At 37.6% G+C, this 24,217-nt stretch overlaps 1 protein-coding gene across 4 annotated transcripts in view; it reads right to left on the reverse strand.

The window, feature by feature from the left end:
- The window catches only part of LOC141901958 (uncharacterized), a 32,597-nt gene extending 8,736 nt beyond the window's left edge, over positions 1 to 23,861 (reverse strand). For 2 of the 4 annotated variants that reach the window (XM_074789567.1, XM_074789563.1), the window contains exons 1-21: positions 23,793 to 23,861; positions 21,329 to 21,527; positions 20,015 to 20,184; positions 19,578 to 19,650; positions 18,764 to 18,831; positions 17,599 to 17,721; positions 17,148 to 17,307; positions 16,015 to 16,169; positions 13,490 to 13,660; positions 12,767 to 12,987; positions 12,323 to 12,497; positions 11,740 to 11,945; positions 7,470 to 7,566; positions 6,878 to 7,004; positions 6,494 to 6,704; positions 5,862 to 5,937; positions 4,874 to 5,017; positions 4,503 to 4,775; positions 2,763 to 2,917; positions 1,411 to 1,558; positions 557 to 691 (exon numbers count right to left, since the gene is read on the reverse strand). In XM_074789567.1, the coding sequence (XP_074645668.1) occupies positions 557 to 691; positions 1,411 to 1,558; positions 2,763 to 2,917; positions 4,503 to 4,775; positions 4,874 to 5,017; positions 5,862 to 5,937; positions 6,494 to 6,704; positions 6,878 to 7,004; positions 7,470 to 7,566; positions 11,740 to 11,945; positions 12,323 to 12,497; positions 12,767 to 12,987; positions 13,490 to 13,660; positions 16,015 to 16,169; positions 17,148 to 17,307; positions 17,599 to 17,721; positions 18,764 to 18,831; positions 19,578 to 19,650; positions 20,015 to 20,184; positions 21,329 to 21,485 (3,045 nt within the window). In that variant the 5' untranslated portion in view covers positions 21,486 to 21,527; positions 23,793 to 23,861. Of the gene's footprint in view, positions 1 to 556; positions 692 to 1,410; positions 1,559 to 2,762; positions 2,918 to 4,502; positions 4,776 to 4,873; positions 5,018 to 5,861; positions 5,938 to 6,493; positions 6,705 to 6,877; positions 7,005 to 7,469; positions 7,567 to 11,739; positions 11,946 to 12,322; positions 12,498 to 12,766; positions 12,988 to 13,489; positions 13,661 to 16,014; positions 16,170 to 17,147; positions 17,308 to 17,598; positions 17,722 to 18,763; positions 18,832 to 19,577; positions 19,651 to 20,014; positions 20,185 to 21,328; positions 21,528 to 21,787; positions 22,299 to 22,381; positions 22,498 to 23,792 lie in introns of those variants that run through there. The other 2 variants (XM_074789566.1, XM_074789565.1) reach the window with 2 other exon arrangements.
- Positions 23,862 to 24,217: the final 356 nt, after the last annotated feature.

Here is a 24,217-nt window from a genome sequence, read left to right on the forward strand (position 1 = left end):
CGCTTGTTTCGTTACTGTATGCGTTGCTTCGAAACAAGAAATATTATTCAGTAAAATGTTATTTATTGAAACAATTTATGATTGCTGTGTGCTATGTCAAATCGCCGTATGTTTCTGCATCTTTTTAGAACCGCTATAAAAAAACTTTCATTTTTTCATTCATAGCCAAACAAGAAACACTATGATCATGCAATGACCATCAGAGGCAAATAGCGGATTATGTCAACCAATCAAAATCACGGCCATTTTGATATCATGCATTACAATTACTACTTTTCAAATTGCTAATGGCGCTGAATATTTCTCTTCAGTTTTCTCATTTCACTGTGTGCAAAAGCAGGCGAACTAAATATCAAAACAATGTAGCCTATATGTTAACTTCACAAAATCTGATGATTGCTTCAATTATTTTCCTGCTGTACATGCTCTGCGCGATCAAAGTCACATCACATTTGAAATTTCAAATGCAGTATGCAGTAGTGAATAATATGAGAAACATCTAGCTGTCTGGAGAAAATCAAACGCTTTTAAACCAACAAATAATATGAAAACTTACCGTGGTGAAATACTGTGTCGATATGAAACTAACTGGAAACTTGATTCCATCAATTAAACGTGGAGTCGTCTGTTTATTGAATCTACCCATGCCCAACTCTCCAAACATATTCAAACCAAATCCGTAAACAGTTCCCTGAAACAAGAAACCCAACAAGATCGAACAAATTTAATTTCATCAAAAAATAAGAAAATTGGATATATATATTTCATGAAAAGTTGAATTATGAAAACCGACATGAAAACATCTTCACAAAAGAAAATAGTGTTCATGAAACCATTTCACACAAGATAGCATTTTTAGAAATTCTGAATTACCTGGTATTTTAGTTTTGTAAATACTGAAATAATTTGAGTCAAAATGTACTGCGTATACAGAATTTCTGAAGTTACTTTTCCTTATCACGCAAAAAAACTTTTGATGTTTAAATTTCTTAAATCATGGAATGGGAGCATTCAGTAACACTAGAATGTGCCAGAAAGTTGGGGTCATCAAATAATTTTTTTCTGAATATTTTCATCTTGGATTAAGATTTAAAAGTACTCATACATTCATAGTAGGGATTAGAGTTCTCCTTAATTAGTCCTACTGATTAAAATGGTGAATTTCCAAAAATACATTTTTTCTGATATGTAAGTCTGTTATTCTCGACTAGTGTCTAGTCTCAACTCAGGTGCGAGTCCCAATGCTGCATAGTAAGGCAGAGTTTACTCTATATCGGTATTCAATCATCAATGGGTCATTGGTAACTTACTGAAAGACTGGGTATATGTCAGGATGTTTAGACTTATAATTTTCTGTTCACAATAATAATCTTTTTTTTGAATCAAAAGTCACTTTCATGACATGCTGACCTGTTCAGTGAGAATGACTGAATGCGCATAACCAGCAGCAACACTTATGATCGGTAGATCTTTCGTAACGATTGCGGTCGGTTTATTACAGTTAATTACTGTACCGTGACCAAGTTGTCCATGCACGTTCCAACCCCACGTGTATACTCTACAACGAATGCAAATACAATCTTTCAATTCAAATGAGGTGTGCGCAAAACCAGCTATAGCACAAGAGCCGCGTTCACACGACAACTAGTTAGACCGGTCTAAATGGGTCCGTACCTGGTCCGGTCCAAATTTAGACCGGACCAAATTTTGGTGAGCGTTCACACGGCGTTTTGAAACGCGGTGATAAAATCGCTTGTCGCCAGGCCCACAAGATGTCGCCATCTGCTAAATAATGAATTGCGCCTGGATGAAGTCTTGCTTCCAGATTCGAAGTATAGCAAGATATTCTTCATTTGACCAATTCGATCCTCTTGTCAGGTTTAGACATTTTTGCGAATTCGATTTTATTCTATCACGCTGAAACTCTAAGTGTCGTTTAAACACGGTTCAAAGCGGGGCAGTAAAACGGATGATGATCGCGATATACGAATACGAATTACGCTCCAAACCTTTCTATAGTATAGGGAGGAAAAACAGTTCTTAAGAATAATTATATAAACGGTAATAAAAGCATTTAAAACTTAATAAACTGGACTCATACTCTGCCGCAGAGGTCGCGACATCTATAACGCAGGGATTCAGAATTACGATTTAGACCGGACCTGGTACCAGTTTCTGTCCACACACACATATTTAGACCGGTCCAAAATTTGGTCCGGACCTGGTTCGCTCTTTTAGACGGTGCCAAATTAGACCGGTCTAATTTGGAACGGTATTTTTGCCCGTGTGAACGCTTGGTCCGGTCTAAATTGGACCGGACCAAATTTAGACCGGTCTAAATTTCGTCGTGTGAACGCGCCTAAGGACTTGATTTCATAGTCCTTGGTTACTTCTGACTCTAATGGGTTGAAATTATTACATTTCCGATGCGTTAATCCTAGTTTACACATAACTATGGAACCAGGCCAGATGCCTGACTATGGACTAAAGTGAGTTTCACGTACTCAAAATCAGTTTCATCTTTTGACCAACTTTGAGCTTGCTTTCTAGGCTTTTATTTCCAAATACAATCATATGAGTCAAAAAGTTAATTTTTATATCCATTTGAGGGCTGGCTACATAATATTTAAATTCAGGAGCATATTAGTTCACTACAAAGTATGTAAATGTAACTTAGCTGGTTTTGAGTAAAAATGCTGAAGAAATTGAAACGTCTAAGACCCACAAACTACTAGTGAACCTTGTCTGTGTGAAGAGCTTACCGATGTTTTGAGGTAAGAATGATGTTATGGTATTGTCCACATTGTATGCGAGTTATCGGTTGATTAGACACAGTTTCTAACAGCATCGGTCGAGTGTAAGTTTTATAATTACCAACACCGACTTGTCCGTATGTAGAATCACCCCAACCATATAACTATCGAAATAAACAGGAGAAATAAAATGAATCATTAGAGAAAAGTCAAATTTAATAATCGTATGAATACCAGGACATGGTTCCAAGTTAAAGGAGGAATGTGACCAAGTCTGACAATGCCATCTAGTTAAAATCCTTGCGAGGGTGGAATGTGACATCTTACGTTGCAATCAGGTTAAAATTTCGGCATGGTAGGAATGATTTAATTCCTTTGAGGGAGGAATGAGAGACTCCCAATGACAAAAGGCTCAAATTTCTGGTTTGGAAAATGAGCTTAGAGAATTGTTTTCAGACTCAAAACTAAGCCCGTCTTTGTTTGATAATTTATTTTCTTCTATAGCCTTTGATATTTTGTTTGTAGCTAAACTCGGCTCAAGTAGGGTATTGCATAGTATAGTTCCTTCGCGTATGCTTACTGCGTTGTTCGGTTTATGTGTATCCCAAAGAGAGTTGTCATGTCGACACATTCACATCGCCAGCCATTAACATTCCATGTGTCAACGTGTCGACGTATCTACCAACCGACGAATTAACTATTAACGATGTATTAACCTCATACACCAAACACACCACGTGACCAAACACATGATAAACCCCGTACTTAAAATACAAATTGCATTTCTATTTTTCTTTAGTCAATTCCAGTTCTCTGATATTTGTTTCAACACGGTTAAGCATTCAAATTCACAGGTGATTCATTTTTTATTTTCATCACTGTTATCGTGAGATGCGCCTCCCAAAAAACAATCGTGGGGACGGTGAAATATGGCATTGTTCACATTGCTACAGAACGACGTCGATACGTGCCGGATCTTTTTCTTTCAAAATCAAAAATGAAACTTTCGCAGCTGATGCTTATAGTTTACTGTTTCGGTTTAGATTTACTTCTCTTGTTTGTTTGTGTTTTGTGGTCACCCGTCAACCAGTCAACCCACGATGCTTGTACATACATTGGCGACAACATTGCGACGTGTCGTCCGTCGACCGTCAACCAGCGGATGATATAGGTCTATGCACTCTATCGTCTCTCATTTTTGTCACCACGATCCTTTTACATAAATTGGCGACAACATTGCATCGTGTCATCCGTCAACCGTCAACCAGCGGGTGAGATATGCACTCTGTCATCTCTTCAATGGGCCAACCAACAAACAACCAACAGTAGTCAACTGTCACTAGTCGTCGGTCAACCTGTACATGAACTGTTCCTTTGCCGCGCATTAATACCCAATTTTCAATGTATTCATGCGCCAATGTATTAATGCGCTGATACATTAACCGCACAACTTATTAACTCTACGCCAAGGCACTGTACTATGCTATATCCGACTTGGGCCCTAAACTCTAAAGAAAAATGGGGTATATCTAAGGCTATATCTAAGCAAATTCAAATTAAGAACTATTTCCAGTTACATATAGCTAATCATTGAAATCATTGATTAAGAAGATGTAGAAATCTAAATTTCTTATTGAAATTGGTTCATTCTTGAATTGTTCAAGTATTTGAGAATTAAAACACTGTTATTAGCGACTAATAATAATTATGTTCCTTGTACGCCGCATTAATAGTATACATGAAACTCACCCCTTGTTGAGTAAGAGCTAGCGTATGTTGATTACCACAACTAACTGATAAAACTTTTATACCCATCATGTGTAACGTTTCCACTCGACAAGGTGGATGCCAGCTATATCTTTGCGTGATATTGCCGTGGCCTAGTCGACCGTTATCCGTACATCCCCACATAAACAGATCACCATTTGTGATAAGAGCGCTATGTGAATATCCACAAGCTATAGGCTGAGTGTGAATAGTATATTGATGTCCTCCTTCAGTGCTCATTGAATCACATTCACTCTAAAAAATATAGACAAATATATTTCCATGATAGATAGATACAAAATCTGTGAAGCAATAATTCTCATCCCTGACATGAAATACACTCAGTTACTTACGATGGATTTTTTACGGTGAACCGCCACAGATGGAATTACCGATGACAAACTGCAACTTCCTTTTTTCCTTGCCAAAACTAACACAATACGAATAAAGAACTGGATCATATTGTTAGTTTTTTCGACGAGTGAATTTGTTTCCTCCTACAAATAGTAGTATATAAACACTAGTTATGATGGATTACAAACCTATGCTCAGTTTCATCGACACTGCCAGGTAGATATCGATAGATATAATATCTGCCCATTCCGCTGCAATAATCTTGTTTATGAGAAATCTGGACTAATCACCATTATTTTACATATAGATGCACTGTAAATAATATCTGAAATAATTTGAAGTTCAGATCACACATTCACCGCCACTATGATTAGGGCCATTGCGAGTATGCTTGTAGATTGGCACTAGAGCTATAACATAACCAGACTTTGTTAAAAAAAGACCAATGAGCATTTTAGAATAAAGTAGAGTTTGTTCACATTGCCAGCCAATCAGGAACAGTTTCATTCCTGTATGCCAGAGCTCAATTATCTAACAGCGAATAGGAAGAATCAGGTATGAGTATACTCGTGTAGTACTAGTGACAGAACTGAAACTACGAGCGTGTTCATAGCCAGCGGCGACTTGACTGGTTTGACTGTACAGCTAAAAAGCTGGTTTGACTTTACAGTAATAGAGATCTATAGATCTATAGAGCACAGGACTGCTAGGTATTCCTAACCTTAAAATGGTAGACTCCATTTACCCCGGAGCTGATTGCCTCGGACTATCACATGGCCTGGACCAAATATATGTAATACAAATTTTCTTACTCCATTTCATTGTGATAATAACCCATTCCTGCTACGACCACCCCAAATTCTGTGTAACTCCAGGAGAAATTATTGGTCCTGCGAGATCCGACGCAAGCAGAGTCTACTGTTCATGCAATACAGACAGATAAGCTTTGTTGAGACACGAGATTGTATTATAAATAAGGTTTCGTACCTCAGTTTCATCAGTAAGAGTTTCAGCTAATGAAGCCATAGAACTCACAGATAATAAAGAACTTTCACTACTTGACCTGAAAATCATAAACATTAAGTGCTCACTAATGACCCAATATTTTACAGCATTTGGAATAACATGATTGCTCCAAGAATCAGAGTATAAAAGCTTGAATTAAGCTCGACAGTCTACAGCCAATCCTCAAATGAACCCAAATACAATGATCTGGGTAAACCGTTTTCTCAAACCCAGCTCCGACCTTTATAGCCCTAGTCATTAATCTAAAACAAACACAACCTAAACCTCTCCCTACGCCCATCATAACTCAAACCCCTCCCTAATGCCAATACAATCACCTCCCTAATTCCTATACTTCAGTTAATCAAGACAACACCACCAATCATAAACCACTCTCCCAACCAACCCATATACAACCTAATCCGGAAGACACCCATCCGCCAGCTTGCAATCAAGAATCCCATCAAAAAGGTGTCATCAAGATTTCGTTTTGTGATAATTACCAACTCACCAAAATCGATATAGGAATTATGATAATATCATTCAGGTATCATGGTTGATGCATCTCTACACACTGATACGTATAACATTGTATCCATGTTGTTCTTACTAACCTGGGTATATTTTTTACATCCTTCAGTCTCTGTAGGTACATCTGAAGTAAAGGTTTGGATGGATCAAAAAGGTTCGCCAGTTGAATTAGATTCGACTCGGACATCGAGCTTAACTGATGAAACAATGGCACAATGAGTTCGGCAGCAGTCAACGGTTGATTCATCAGGAATAATAGATTATTCTTTACGTCCATACAACGAACAAAACTACCTGCAAGCATGATATGTAGACAATAGTTTCTTCAATCAAAATACATTCTAGTATCAGCAGATGACCAAATAGGGGTGGAAAAAGGGAGGAAAAAACCCTCACTGTAGAGAATGAAAGACAGAGGCTTAATTAAGGAAAGGTTTATGAAAGTTGAAATTAAAAAGCTCTCTTACCACCTCCAATTTTTATCATTGACATCGATGACCCACGATTGAGTAAGCTTTGAATCCGGTCAGAAGACAGAACTAGATATCCTTGACGGAAAAACGTTTCTAACACTTCACCAATTAAACCACGACTCTGTTAACGAATATCGATAAAAGTGATGGTGCCAAGAATAAATAGGGGGAATGGTGAAATTGTCACTACTTTTATATTGTCCCTCTGTTTCCCCACTTTTCAGATCTTTTTCGTCATGAAAATCCTGGATTTTCTGCACTAAACTGAATGAATGAATGAATATCTTTTACATAGAACCGCAGAGTTTACAAATCTAAGTAAATCCAACTAAAAATCCCAAGGCATAGTAGTCTTTAAACCGACAGGCTATAAAACCAAAACAATAGGTACACCACATATTTCTGTAAACAAATTACCAAAACTATTACACTTTCTGAAAATACTTACAGAAATTTCAACTTAGCATTTTTTTATATTAACACATCAATTTAAACTCTGAGCCATCTTCAAATTGTTGCCATACAAAAACGTGACACCAAATTGAATTATTAGGATATAACCCAGATCTAATCATATCAAGGTTACCTTGGCTAATTCAAATAGTTCATTGACCATTCCATGTTGAAACAATAACTCTAAAGCCATTTCCTCATCATAACAGAAATTATTCATCAGGAATTCTCTACAAAAATCAATAAGAGATTGTTCATTTTTTGTTCAACTGTCGACAGCTACAATGACAACTTCACAAATATTATTGTATCAGATTTTCAATTCAGCAAGCTCAATTCTTGAAAAATCACAATTTCCAGTACGAATTTGTATTTCCGAGGAAACTTACTTGTAAAAATATACTAAGTCATTGCTAACTGGCTGGATTTATGCCAGAATAAATCACTTTTAAGAATTGGCAAGTGGCGCCCTCATCAGAGGTGACTTCCAGCTTAAAATGCTCAGCTAAAAAGCCAAGCAGGGAGGATGGGAGGGACTAAACTATATGTTTTTACAGGTAAGTCTTTCGAAAATACCAATTTCAATACTAAATATTTGGATATTTCCTTCAATACATTTACTGTAAAAAATGCAAAGCCAGTTTACCAAAGTTAAGGAGGTGGGATGGTCTCAAAAGTTGTCTAGTAAAGAGAATAGAATAAGTAGAGGCTTAATGTTTAAAGTAGGAGTACTTGGAGCTGATGTTCGATAGAAACCCTAATAATAAGAAACACACGAATATCAATAGGGTTTTCTGTGAAGTAACAGAAAACCCTAATAATGGCAAATACACTTGCAGTTCAATGCTTCCTATGGCGTTCAGTGCCAGTCCTATGTACCTGTAGGCCTAATGGACCAGGAGTACAGAGGACAAGCCCAAGATTCCGTTCGATTTTTGTTATTTCATTTTTCAAATGCAGACTTTTTAAACCAAACCAGATGTCATCACAAACCAAAAATGAAGACGAACATAAACCTATCGATTGGCAAAGGGACATCTGGCATGGTTAGAACAAGGACCTAAGCAAGACAACTGAGCTTTAGTTTAGCTCTAGCTCTAGTTCTTACTTTCAAATGTGGTGACCATTCCATGCGTGACTATTGCTTCTTATAACAGGTCCATTGCCAAGATTTTTCAAAGGCAGATTTTTGAACAAAAATATTCACGAATTTCTCTGCCCAGTAAAATATATATGTAGAAATTTACCACATAGTTGCAAACTTGAAACTGTGCAAATATATCAAAAAGGAAATTTTTGAGTTCCCCAGAGATCGGTGAAATTGTAGTAATAGTAGTCGGAAGTGTGAACATTGCAAACGCGAGTGAAACTATAACAAGCATTATTGTTGTACGCTTTGATTTTGTAGTTTTCTTATCAGATGAAACCATTTTTGAACCTCGGAATAACTGAATTATAACACAATTTGATTGAATGATCAAATTTAAAGGTAGAATATACGCATAGATGACACCTATAAAAGGAGATTTGGTTTTGTCAATGAATTCATAGTAACACCCGAAAAGTTTGTCGGAAAATTGTATTGACGAAGAAAAGAGAATCCGAATCAGTAAATTCACTGCAGTTATTATCAATGTAGCAATTCTAGCAAATTTCGGTGTACATATCAAACGAGATGTGAATGGAAAGAGCACAACCGCAACACGTTCAAGAGATATCGCTACTATTAACCACGAACTATTGATAACTGCAAGCCCCATTACAAATTCATAGACCTGACAACTGATCAGCGAATTCATCACAAATATAGCATCATCCTTAATACGCAAAAGAACAAACTGTAAAACAGGCATCAGTGTATAATTAATACAGAACATAGAATCACTGACTGCCAAAACGATGAGATAGTTAGGATAAATTGCGGAATCTGCGACTTATCATCATCAGGAACGTAGCTGAATTTCCAAAGGCTCCGAACAGGAAAAAGATAGGCAGAATGACCAGTGACACGGTACGGTAGATTCCAGACCTGTTCACCACAGACATGAGAATGATGTAACTGTTATAAGTTCGACCGATTTGCACCTGAGTTAAATTCATCATTCATGAGGATCAAATAGATGTGAACTGAATGTCCGAGTGTGTACTGACTACCTGAGAATGATCTAGAGCTGATCTTGTCTTCTCCCATAATGAAATACTAATCTCCCTTTAATATAAAGAAATCATTTAAGTCTTTATCACAGCTACAATTCATTTGTTCGCAACAAATGAAAAATCTATTCTCAAAAATCTAACACAATCTACTCAGATATTGTGAAAGTTTACTATAAAAAATATAAATGTTACTCAATTTAAGATCAATATCTGTTGTACATTTATTGATTGTAAATGGTGAAATATATATGTAGATATGTGGTAAAAATAGATGGTATATTAAATGGTAAAATAGATATATTCCATTTCTATTCTATGAAAAATCTTGAAGCTAACCTAGATTCAACAAGGGACATCCAGGATATTAGCGCAGGTTGGTTAGGACGCTGGCAGTGTGCTACAAATTGACCCCTCTAAGCTCTAAACAGTTTATAATCCCATTACCATTATTTTTCAAGGCAGATCTTAATTATCAATTCTAAATAAGGGTTATTTCCCACTAAAATGAAACCATAGTAATGGATTCAAAAGAAATTCATAAGTGAATCAATCTTGAAATTAATGGTTATGTGACTGAATTTCTACATTGGACTCTCATACAGAAATATTCACAAATTTCTCATACCAGTTAATGATGTAGACATCAATTCAACTATAGTCATCTTTAAGAATAGGGTTGACCATTTTTGGTATACGACATGTCAAGGTTTTCTGTGTGCTCTATTTCAGTTGCTTGAACTTGCTGCACCAACAAGCCACACCAGCCTGCAGAATGATGTCTGGACAATCCCATTGGAGTACAGTGTAGACTCTGCTTGGCGGGACCGGGCAATGAGAACTCCTTTAGCAGCGAGTGGTGCGGTAGCAAGGATAAGTTAGCCTGGATCCGTACCATAAGGGAACCTGGTGACATAACACTCTGGCAGAGGACTTAAGTAGCCTCTCTAGGGTGGCCACTTTGATGACCCCGTATCCCATCATCTGCATCTAATGTGCAGTTTATTTAAGAACTAAACCCTAGCATTTCACAATAGATGGGTTTTAACCTAGTGGCTGTATGGGCAAGAGGTACTTATCCCTGATTCAAGGAGGTTATTTGCATTCTCGCGCTATGCAAGCAGCAACCCACACTACTGAGTCCAAGGACTCCAAGCATTGGTAGGTTTTCATAAGTTGTTTATTCTGGTAAATTCCAGCCAGCTATGGCTATGTATGTTTTCACAGGGAATATATTATCCTTGCACAAAACGATCCAAGTTGAAGGGTATGATTGGCTGATACCTTACAATACAAGAGTAAATATTTCATAAGGGGTCTCGCTATCGGTCAGCTTCCAACATAATCTATTAGCCCTTTTAGTATTTAAGAAAACAAAATATACTGTTTCTTTTTTAATTGAGCTACTTCTTTTCAATTGCCAGGAAGCCCGCATAAATGACAGCATGTGAAAGAATATTGGCTTATATCAGTCATATGTTTTAGACTCTGTTGACATGAGAAATTGGATTTTCAAGCTTTTGGATGAAAACTTTGACTTAACTAAAAGTCCAGGGAAACCATGCCCACTTGGTGAAATGCTTGTCAGACAGTGCCCTGTCGACTATCGTCGACATTTCTTATAGCAGTTTTATTCTTCGTTTTTTGTATAGAATTCAGCAGAGAAACCTGCCACTAGATGGCTTGATTAAATGGCAGCGCCCATTAGTATGTTTTATTATGCGTTTTTGTGGTGTTGCAATTCAAAATATGAGTTTTTTGCGTTTGAAAGTAGCGGGTACCTATCCGGAGGTCACGTGATCTAATTATAAACTCATTTTCTAATAATGATTAATCATATGATTTATATTTCTGACAGTAGACATAAGATATTCCATTGTCAGCTGTTAGCTGAGGCTAGAAAGCAGTTTGTTCATTCTCATACCTGAAATTTAGGGGGGGTTAACAAATAAATAGGTCACCAACTATAATCTATGCAAATAAGCTCATTTCCATAAGATATACGTCACTTTCAGTAAGAAACAATATCACCAATTTTCTAAGGGTCATACCCTACAAACTTTTCAATTACCATAAAGCTCTTTCTCTTACAGTTTTTACTCTATGGAGCTCCAAAGTTAGTACGGATTTTCCTACTTATAAGTTAACAATGACAGCGATCTGAGGGTTTTTCTCAAATCACTCATGGGCACTAAAAGAGTTAAGGGGTCTTTGAACCCAATAACACACCTATCATTCGGTCATTTTACCTGAAATGTTTATAGAGACTGTAGCTATCCGAATCATCGGTATTCAGTAAATAAATGTAACAATACAACGCCATATCTGAGAGAAATTTCATTTCAGCTGTTGACGAATCCTGCTTAATGCCTTGAAGAATATGTTGCAGATACGTCATAACTTCTTTAATATGACCATGTCTAGCGAGGCAGGCTACCCGATGACCATGAGGACACTGAAATATAACCAAACAATCCAAAAATCTTTGAATGGTAGCACATACATCGATCTACACATTGTTCCCATTGCGAGTTGCTGATGATAATTAATCCCAAATTTTAGGCAAAACCTTTGATATGCTTAAGTCCACGTACGACAAATGAAATGCTAAAACAAAAGCGTTTTTCTGCAAAACACGTATAGACCTTCCTGGTTAAGAGCTTATACCGAAGAGAAGCTCAAGCTAGATGGTATCATTCTTCAAAATATGAGTGGATGTTAAACTACTTAACCAAAAATAAACATTCGTCATATTAGTAAGAAATTGGTAATCCTGCATGAAAATTTCTTTTGATTGGATAACTGTGACATAACTGCACATAAACTACCAACCTTAGACATTTGAAATAGTCGCACTGCAGTTTGAACACTTCCTGTCGATAAATTCAGTTCGGCAGCTTTGACAAACAGCTCATTGATGTCGAGTCCTATCATTATTCCTAACAGTTCTGCTCGTTTCAAATCCCCTCCCATACAAATATCCAGAAACAAATGTTCAGGCGCTACTCTATATTAGAAACAATAGAAAGACTATATTTACCCACCTCTTTCCAGTACAAGTTTAGAATACGGTTGCAAATGACATCTCAAAATAGATTATTTCAATGGCATTTTTAAGCAAAATGAGCTTTTAACTCGTTTTTAACTGCCACAATCAAGGTAATAAGTTGCCACTATGCTTTTTACAAATACTGGCAATGGCAGAAATGTAAACTAAACATATTTCAAAGTAGCAATGGTGGTAGAACCAGAAGTATGAGATATGTTTCAACTAACCTGGGTCTACATTCATACACTGCAGTTTGCGTAACTATCAAACATCCATCTAACACAGTGTAATTACCGAGTTTCATCTCTTCTGCGAATGGCTGAATTTTATTCGAATATTCTCGTTGATTTCGTCGGTGCCAATAGAACGGAAATGAACGTTTGTAAACATCAACAAGAACTCGATCGGGAATACGAAATACTTGCACCGTAGAATCAGCGTTGAACCCCTGCAAACAATATTGAACATATACTCCCATAGCAATTAAGTGGTTACTTATAACAATGTGGGCCTTCAACGATGCTAGACAATTTAGCAAAGTTTCTGATTAAGAATCCATCCAGACTACACGAAAATTAAGCATTTTCTTCAAAGTTTCTGGTGAAGGACCACCAGACAAAAAGTTTTTTGCCACTCGCATCTTCAGCCCTTTTAATCATATTGCGTTATATGTAAGTAAATTTGAAGTCATATTAGTAGACCAAAGGCCAAGATAAAACTTATTTCAGCCACTTCAATTTACATGTTATACAATAGAAAGCAAAGACTGGAGGTGTAGCATAGTAGCAATGGGTCTTTCGCTAACTACATCAATGCAAGGTTTATTCAATTGAATTTTATAGTCGGTTGATGGTTCTTCCACATGCTAGTTCCACAAAACTGTCTTCAATTAATTTAGACATTTAAAATAATTGTTGTGAAATCAGGCTAGGTAGACGAGATCTACTTACAACACTTTGTTCAGCGCATGTTTCAGCCATTTGATTCGAGATGAAATTCAACTCAATTCCATCCTTCCACTTCGAATAAAATATCAATCTGTCTGATAAAATCAGGTTATCAGCGTTGACCGGAATTTTATACACAAATAATGGTAAATGTTCAACCGTGCTGTCATAAACCTGCATCATACAGAAATAAAATGTTTTTTTAGTCTTCATCCTGTTTTCCTTTTCCAATTTGTTCATTTGAAAATTTTACGACTTTTTGAAGGGAAAATAAGCAAATTCGAGAAGGTCGTCATGGTTATATTGATTATTATGACAAGATATAACAAGAAAATGCACAACCATCAACAGAAGGGCATCCTCACATGAGACTAAGAACACATGTTACAGTAACATAGAGAGATAATTGTCCCAGATTTTTTAATAAGCACATTAAAATTTTTAGGGCCATTATTCAAGGTAGCCACGCATAAGAAACTGCACGCTCGTGAGCAAATCAAGTTGTTATTCTTTATTGAGCCATGTGCTATTGTACAGTGAGCAATTAGTATACTATGAATTTATTGGTCCAAAAATGCATTCATACTATCACTACTTAGTCCATTTTATTTTGGTCCAAACCTGGAACTGACCAATTAAGAACATGCGAATCAATGCGAATCACTCACACATTATTGTAAATTCACTAACACTAGTCCCACTAGACATAAAGGCTGGCTTATGTCGACAAGCAACACGACGCCTACCAACACAACTAAGAGCAACCGCGATTCGCAGCAACTGAGGCGGACTCTCGGGATACGAGATTTCCCAGTTGCTTCCCTGCTTATGTCGGTTACGATTACTGGCAATTGCAACGACTCAGATGGTCACGTGATAAGCATTATGAGAATAAATTTGATTTATTGAGAAATATATTTCTATTAGAAAAGCTATTTCTTTAAGATCTTTATCTTTCTGATTCTGTTTTGAATACAATGTGCTAGAGACATCATATAAAGATGGCCGCTCACACCATAATTCTACCAATTTTGCTTCTAGATCTTTGGTCCAGTCATCTGCCGTGCTGTAGGTTTGGTTTACGTTTCGAAATACTTAAATTTGAAAGTTAATGACTAATTACGAATGACGCTAACTAGCGGTCATAATTTGTACTATGTATATGCGGTCTCTTATTGGCTGGAACCCTTGCGCTCAGTTCCGTCACGTCGCAGATGAGCTTATGTCAGTTGCGATCGAAAGCAACTGTCCGCCTACCATAGGCCGGAGTAGAACATGGGCAACTAGCCGGATACGGCTTGTGACGAGTCGGTAGGCGTCGGGTTACCGTCACAAGCCGGCTTATGTCGAACCGATAGAGCAGCAACTGGCGGCCTCTCGTAGGCCCCTAGTTGCCGCTAATCGGCGATAAACCCAGTTGCGTCGGTAGGCGTCGCGTTGCTTGTCTACATAAGCCAGCCTTAACACTGATTAACAGGCAATTCAAGCGAAGTTTCTATTCACGCACACAGAAATAGCCCATTCTAAAATCTACAATGGACCTGGATCGTTCCTTTTGGTCAATCTGCTAGAATGTACTTTTCACTAGCATGAAGGCTTGGTCCATTCTAAATTGGAAAGGTTGGTCCATTCTAAATTGGAAAGGAACAAATTTAGTTAAATAATGAAGTGTCCTATATGGTACCTTGTAGGACAATTGCCCCCCGGACAACTGCCCCTGGACAATTGCCCCCCCCGAATAAGATCCTTTTTGATTTGTATTAATACCATCTAAATTATAAATTATTGAATATAGATTTATAAGATATAGAATTACTGATGTTGAGTTCAGATCAAAAACTTTAAATCAGTCCTCGTGTAATTATAATTCACTTACCGAATTAAAGGAAACTTAATAAGTCCACTTATTAGTGCATTAGTTAACGTTGGCTGATTTATTGGAATTAGTTTTAGTGTTACTTTAGCCAATCAAAAACTTTAAAGCAGTCCTAGAGTAATTAGCTAGAATAAGTTCACTTCACTTAGTCTAATTACTTTGAAATAAATATCTGTGTTAGGATTTACTTTAGTATCTACTTTAAGATTAAAAAGATTTAATTTGGGGGGAATTGTCCAGGGGGCAATTGTCCGGGGGGGATGGGCAGTTGTCCTGATACCACCTTGTAGATATGAGTACATTTACTCTTCAGTTACTGCTCACTCCAGGATTTAAGTAATTGAAAATTACCAAAATTGTATGCATTTGACTGTGGGATTGGGTCCAAGAGAATATAACCATTAAGATGGTGACAATGAGATAGCATGGATAGATCTTCATAAATTTGGAAATAATGGAATAGTTGAGTGCCTAGAAATCTAATAAGCAGTCTACAATAGCTGAAACCCATCATTAAAAATGTTATTCGAGGGCTGCTAAGTATTGGGAAAGAACTAATTTCATCTCCAAAACTGGGTCCTGAAGTTTTCAAATCTATGATTTTTTTTCAAAAACAATCAAACACATTGATATCGTATCAACGAAAACTTACCTGGAACGTTCCCCGCGATTTGTCGAAAGCCGAGATGAAATGTCGACCACGTGAATACTGCGGTTTTAACTGAACGGACACCGGGAACTGATAGAATTTCAATGGTTGTATTTGCGATTCGTCTTTATCAGCAGACGAAAGAGGAGTTGGATTCACTGGAATTTAAAACAAGACACTTTTAAAAATCTATTTGCTCCAATAAATCCAGGTTGCCATTTCAACTCGACTCAATTTGTCTATATTCACATATTCAACACCCAGAATGAAATAACCTATTTTATCACAGCTGTGAAACTAGGTCCATGAATGGAAGATGTCAATCAACATAAGGTATTGTCACAAGCCTTCTGCTACTAAAATATTAACTTTGCCACCCACGAAAAGAATTCTCAAGAATTTCATCAATTCACGAGGTCATCAGTAAAGCCCGGCGCACACGGGCGACAGTTTCGAGCAATTCTCGAGTAACCGCCCGAATTGCTCGGCGTCGAATGAAAAAATCGCTCGTCTGCGGCAAGGGGCAACAGCGATTGCTCGTTGTCGAAAGGAATTGCTCCGTGTCGCCCAATATCAAACATGTTTGATATTGGGCGACGGAAAATTGCTTGTCGCCGAGAAATTGCTCGGCGATCGCTCGGGAGTTGCCCGTGTGCGGTAGCTAGAGACACCAAGCGACAAGCGACTCATCAACTAGCCAATGAGAGAGCGAATAATTATCATGTGATTTAACCAAATTCGGCACCAGTCGAGGCTGTAGCGTGGCCATCTTGACAAGTCACATGATACAGATGTTTGCCGGGAAAGATAATCGCTTGTCCGTCTCCAGTGGTAGCACATGGGCGACACCAAGCGATCGATTGCTCAACGGTTGCTTGCAAATCGGTCACAGCAACAGGCGACTAAAAATTGCCTCGTGCGCGCCAGGCTTAAGATACTGTGCTTCAAATAGGTTTTATCTATTTTCAGCTCTTTTGTTCTAGAAAACTTCAAATTACAATAGATCAGCAGTAAGCTATTTTGTGACACTACATGGAGGAAGTTGCCTATGAATTTTCTTTATTCTCCCGTTTGGCTTTCAATAATAGAAAAATCTAAAAAATATGAAGACACAAAGCAAGTACAAATCATATAACCTGGTGGAGTTTTTTCAGCAATAATGTTCCAGTTAGGTAAACTGTTACTCGTAATCTGATCAAATCCTAAAGTTTCCAATTCGCTGTCCAACTGCCATACATGTTCCTGATCCTTCTTCTCCAGTAACAGTCTCCACTGTTTGCCACCACGGCCTGTAATCTAAACAGATTAATATCTACCGATGAAAACACTTTAACTGCAGCCCCTTGAAAATATATCAAATATCTGCAAAGTTGGAAGCATAAATCGAAAAGGTAAAAATGCCAATTCTAATATGATCAGTTTATGCATTTAAAGGCAGGCATGGATCGCCACAATTCAGTATCTACGTATGCATAGGAGCTGGAAACATGGATCTCCACAAATCAGTATCTACGTATGGACGGGAGCTGGATGGAGTCAATATCTCATTCGATTACTATAGAGACTCGAAGCATTCGAGATACTTACAAGTGCGTAACTAAGGGAATGTGTATCATCTATCACTACTTGTATATGCTGTATTACGCCATGTACTGAAACTTTTTTCATTGTTTTACCAGTCAACAAATTCACAAATACCAGCTCCCCTTTCTGAAAATAGCAATTCACGATTTTTTTAGTGTGTCTATTGATAGTAGTGTACGCAGTCAAAAAGAAGTTCCAGTTTCAATTGCTAGGAGGGCTCAGACAGAACCAATTCATAAATTGATAACTACCACATTGGAGCTTGCAAAGAACCACAGAAACTATTGCCACTGCCAGAATCATTAGGCTTTGAAATACCTACGAGCAATTATCTAACAGGAGGTCAGGAAGCTCGCCCTATATCTCTGTACATAAGATCAGTAACGCTGTCAATCAAACTGTTGGCGTTGGGCTAATTGATGAGGCTATTGCTAGCCTATTGTTCGGATTTTTGGGTGTGATGTATTCACCTCGACAGACATGGATAAAATAAGCCAGGCTATAGAATAACATCAAAATTCATATATGTACAAATTACAAAATAAAGTATTTCATGGTCCAAGAAGTAATTTTCATCTTTTATAATAGTATAATGGAGGTAACTTCTCTTTCATATTTTCAATGTAATATTTTCGGTATATTTCTGTTTTAATTTTTGAGATTTTCTCAAAACTGCATGTTTTATTCACAGGAACCGTCAGGAACATACAAAATATGTGATTTATAAAATATATTTATTGCAGAACGTACTAAAAATCTCAGGAGATGCAATGATATCGTAAAAATCTTAATTATCAACTGATTCTCAAAATTTTTTCACCGAGCTGTGGATTTCGTAAGCGCGGTCATTATGGTGCCATATACGCATGCCTCAGTTGGCTACGTCATCTTAAAGCTACCTCTATGGATTGCTTTTAGAATCAACGCACAGCGCTGCTATCCAGCGATGTTGAATCCAACACACCCCTGACTGTATGATTGAGAGCATTACTGATCGTACCAGTGTGTAGTACACTGATATAGGGCGAGCTTCCTCCTGTTAGATAATTGCTCATAGGAAATACTATACAATTCAAACTTCAGGGATGGACAGCTCAGAGAAGAACTATTTCAAAGTGTTAAACCAGCATTTCTAGCAATGAGATCAAGTACCTCAAAACTTATTTACCTTAGTACCAATAATACTGATTTCATCAGCTTCCAGTGTATGCCACCAGGTTATTGCTGTTACTGACCCTTCAAAAATAGTGAAAAAATAATGAGTCCAGTAGTTACAAGAATAGGTCTATATATTGCACCATATTGCACTGAGGAAACGTATTGCTCAACAGCGATTGCGTTTTCAGAATAGCATCTCGGCCTTTGAATAAACAAAAACTAAGTTTTCACGATTGACATTCTTAGCCGGAGTACAAGACATAAGTTCCTGCAGCCACCCTTTGAAGTCGGCATATAAGGAAATCTTCGCTCCTGGCCATATTGGATACATGCATGAAAACTAAAATATGTTATCAATTGTTATCAAACTGTGTTTAATTTCAGAATTCTATTACTAGGAACCGATCATCGTAAACTTTGGCATCATACATGAACAGTTAGAGAATTAACCATGCTCTGATAAAACATCAAGGGCCAGTTGCCCGAAAGTGGCTTAAATAACCTGGGACCATCCATGAGTATGTACTGTCTAAGCATGCAACTTTTTAAAGGCTCTACCTTCTGTTTGCATGATATTCCAGTGCCTTACAGGGTCAACAGTCAGTACCAAACATTCGCTTGATTACGATCTGGTATTTGTTCACTTTTAACAGGTACCATGTAGTTTACATGTTTTCAGTTAAGAAGTCAGCATGCATGGATGCCCCGATTAGATAAATATTACAGTAACAATGCAGTTTTTACTGTCACCATGTCAGTACTACAAGGTAACTTTACTTGACTTTTGAGAATATAGCCCCACAGACAGTTGACTTTGTACTGACCGATCTTGTCCTCTATTTCGATGATTGTTGCATCATTCAACCGCCAAATTGGTTCAACTCGGGCTTTCGGATCCTGATAATATATGGATATATTGAAGACATCAATTTCAATCGAATAATAATTTGTAACAGAAAGTAATAACCACAAGCACAAAACAATATCAGTTCCATTCAGTAACCGAGGGTCAGTTGCTTAAGTCACCAGGTAAATCACTATATTACCTGAGATGCCTCCATTTTCAATCCGAAATTAGTTTGTATGTCCAGTTCAATTTACTACTGGTAATTGTAAGTTATAATTTAGATAATTTAGCAGATATCTCTATATCTTTTCAATAGAACTGAAACAAGTTTTCATTCGAATTCCATTGATACAAATGAGCCCTGGATTTCACCAAAAGTCAATGAAAAAGTTTTGTCCAGATAATCCAACATACCATGATAGCTTGGAAGGGCAAAATATAAAGTATGGCTTTCTTGGACGTGCAAAGCAACCATTTGCCTTGAATGTTGAAACACATAGCAACAATCGGTTTGTTCATCCACGGTAGATATCTAATAGCTGGCACTTGACTGTGATTAGGCGAATTACGAAATACCAAAACATCTGAAAGAAAACATTGATTCAATATTTGTTCGCATATTGTTCTGTCTATGCGTGTATCATCATATTCCGATTTCATTCACTTTATGTATGGCAAGTGAAAACTTTGAGTGAGCTTTTATTTCATTGCGCCATACAATACGAAAATAACATGGGAAATGATATGCAATAAAATATCAACATAAATACAAGACTACAAAGGAAAAAGAATGATGAACATACAGTAAAATAATGAATGCTATCCAAGTTGGATTGTATATTATAGCACATAGCGCATAGAGGAGTAGAATAGCCGAACTCAAACATAGAGAAAAGATAAGGACCCACAATGAACAAAAAATACCTGCGAGACATGTGTCCTCTGTTTCTGATTTTCAATTTTTGAATGAATTTCCATTTAAATTTGTATACAGTCAACTCCACTTGACTTGTATCTTTAGGGACCGGTGATTGTTATACGGATTAAGTGAAATACGAGTTAGATGACTTTCAATTTTCCCACATCCCCAAAGCGGTCATACAACCCATATTATGGTGTTTAAATTATAATAAAGCCTGGATTGATTTTAAAAATACTTAGTTATTGAAAATAAACTGCGTTATACACATACATTGTACTGTATTGGTTATTGAAGATAAACCAAAAATCCTCAAAAGCATGAAGCAGAGAATGACTCATGAAGTGCTGTGGTTTTGGATACAGCAGCACGGATTAATTGGTTTGATTACCATGTCATTTCAGTAAATGGATCAAAAATCAATATAATTAATTATTCATTAAAGGTTTGAACTGAAAAAATCCGGACTTGCCAACCTCTATGAAATGGGCTAAATTAGCAGTAAATCATCCCAGAATAAAGCAGAGTCAACTGTATAGTGGCGGGTTTTGTATCATATTACTTTTCACTGCATCTACCCTGCTATGTGGCATGTAATCCAACCACCTTTAATGCGTGCACGGGCAAAGGGCAGCTTAGTGAAACTAGTTCACACAGCATTTTTATCTAGTGCAGAGCCATTGCAATAGGCAGCCACTGCAAGAAATTTCTTTTTTCTTTCCATTTTCACGTCACTGGTATAGTTCAAGGCCAATATGTTTTTATCACGTAAGTTAAAGGGTTAAACGGAAACAATGCATAAATCTTACTATTAGACATTGATAATGCGAGCTGACTGCTTTCACCATATTCCGAGAACGCCGATAACAATACGCAATATTTGCCATCTTCACTCAGGGCACCACCACGGTTTTTTGTGTTGAATGTAATGATTCTGGACAATTCGAACAAAGGAAACGCAGGCATTTTCACCACTCTTCAAGGGTATTACCCGAAAAGACACAAAATCTACAACATAAAACGGATTATGATATATATCATTAAGTCAACCCTCAATAATCTGCTATCTGAATCCGCCACCCTCAATTTTCCTCCCAAACTTTGAATTCCTGCTTCCAAATTTCATTCATTGTCAAATAGTATGACGTTCAGTCATCACCCACCCTCGATTATCCACCAATGAGAAGACTGTAGCAGGTAAGAAGGTGAGCAATGGCAGTTGGTAACATTGTACAAGAGCCTCGAGCTGTCCATCATAGATTACGCACCTCCAATCACTCAAGGTTTCAGCATAGGCTGTAACCGTGGCAAAGTCACTGCAGAACAGCAGTCATCCTCTGCACGACAAGGTTAGGGACGGATTCCTGAAGTCCATGGAACAATCTGCACCATCCCAGTGCCACAACCTGCAACCACACCAGCCAAAAAAGTCTCAGCATAGGCTTAACCCATGGGTAGCTGCCTGATAATCTCTGCAGCCAACCACCTACCTGGGTATCCAGCGAAATACATGAGGAAGACGCACACTTCACCACTATTTTTGGCAGGGAGTGCAGAGAATGGCCAGAAGCAATGGCAAACGCCCTGTGTAACCACCTGTTCTGGGAGTTAGGAGGTCAGTCTGTCACAATAATTACTACAGATGGCTCCTTCAAACCTAACATGAATCCGGCTGGATAAAGATCGAAGGCAAGAAAGTGGCAGAGGGTCTGGCTGCGACACTATCTACACCAGCAGTAAGATTGGAGTTTTGATGCCATTCAACAGGATCTACTCAGGCTTGCACATTCGATCTCTAAATGGAGGAGCTAGACAGCAATATTCGCCACAAATTCGATGGCTGTGCTGGGCAGGATCCTCACTGGGAATTTATCCTTTAACTGGCATGCTTCACGTCACAAGCATTCAACGTGCAGTGTTCTGGACATGGGCCCGGCCATGCAGGAGTTAAACTAGGGGTCCAGGGACACCATGCCCACTTGGGAAGTGGTTTCAAATGCTCAACAATCTAACAATTTCAATATTCAATGCCCCCTGGTGACCATATACAAAAACCAATGACCTTGAAACTCACCACAATCATAGAACATGTCATGAACTACAACTTTGCAATTGATCATGGTAATCAAATATCCCTAGGTACCAATTTGATAAGGAAATACCAAGTTCTTCTACTATTCAACGCCTCCTGGTGACCATATAGAACAACTTATGTCCTTGCAACTCATCACAATCATAGACGATGTCATGAGCTACAACTTTGCAATTGATTGTGGTTACAAAATATGCGTAGGTACAAATATAATATAGAAATACTAAGTTATTGTATTATTCAACGCCCCCTGGTGGCCATACACAAAAACCAATGACCACGAAACTTACTCTAATCATAGAACGCGTTATGGGCTACAACTTTCCACTTGATTATAGTAACACAATATGCTTAGGTACGGCATCAATTTAATGTGGAAAAACTTTTTCCCACCTACGAATGAGTACTGATGACACCAAGATGGCCGCCAATTGCATCATAATTGGATAATCAAAAACACCTGTCTCAGGTATAAAACATCCCTTTCCAAAGAATACCAATCACAAATTGCAACAATGAGAAATAGTATACCAGTAGGAAGCTACAGGACTTAAAATTCGGGCCAAAATAGACATTTTTAGGCACTTAATAGGTCATAGGATGGCCATCTTGAGTCTGATCAACCCAATTTTTCCTATGCTAATGGGCCCTTGGGGGATTCAGATCTATACGAAAGATCAAGGTAATTGATAATAAAAGCGTCTCCACAATTTCCCTCAAAAAGTTCAAAAATGTGTAAAAAGTGCTGATTTTGGCGAACAACAATGGCTACCAGTCGGCCATCTTGATTCTGACAGGGCCAGTTTTTGGGCTGAATGAAGATGTGTCTAGACTAGGGTAGATTCATGTGTTACCCAAATATCAAGACATTACATGGAAGCGTCTTCAAAACTTCCCAAATAACTGGATTCCGTCGACAGATGGATGGACGGATGTAAAGTAAACGCAATAGGCCTAGCCCGTAAGTGGGCTAAAAACTGGTAAACTGTCCAATGAAAGTCATTGGTTTAGGATAATATTCACGAAGTACTGAAGTACCAGTGTATTTCCAATAAAATAAAATTGAATTGAATAGAAAAGTTTACAACAACTCAATTATAATATGCATTGAATGACATTTAATATTGGAACCATTTATTACTAGACCATAATTATGATTACACTGATATGAAAACATTTACCTTTTAACGCTGCATTGATGCAAGAATTAGATTTTTATAGATATTTTCAAACTGTAACCAATAGCGGGTGGCTCCGGCAATGTCTAAATCGAGACATATATACAAATACAATACAATAAACCTTTATTGTACTGACAAATTTATCATAGTATACATGATTGTCGATGAAATACATGATGATTAAAAAAATCTTTAAAATGATGTGATACCAGACACGGATTTAGGGAGCGGGAATAGGCACGAACCTGGTTCCTTTCATGCCAAGAAAATATTTTCACTTCGGGTCATTCGCTTATAATTGAACGGATGATTATAGAAAGTGGCCGTTTAGCGAATTCGACGGATATGATAGAAAAGTGGCCGATTCGCGAATTCGACGGATACCGCACCCAAACTCCGGTCGGGCCTGGCTTTCCTACTGAGCG

Source organism: Tubulanus polymorphus, chromosome 3, assembly GCF_964204645.1.
Source record: "Tubulanus polymorphus chromosome 3, tnTubPoly1.2, whole genome shotgun sequence".
Classification (NCBI taxonomy): Eukaryota; Metazoa; Nemertea; class Palaeonemertea; order Tubulaniformes; family Tubulanidae; genus Tubulanus; species Tubulanus polymorphus.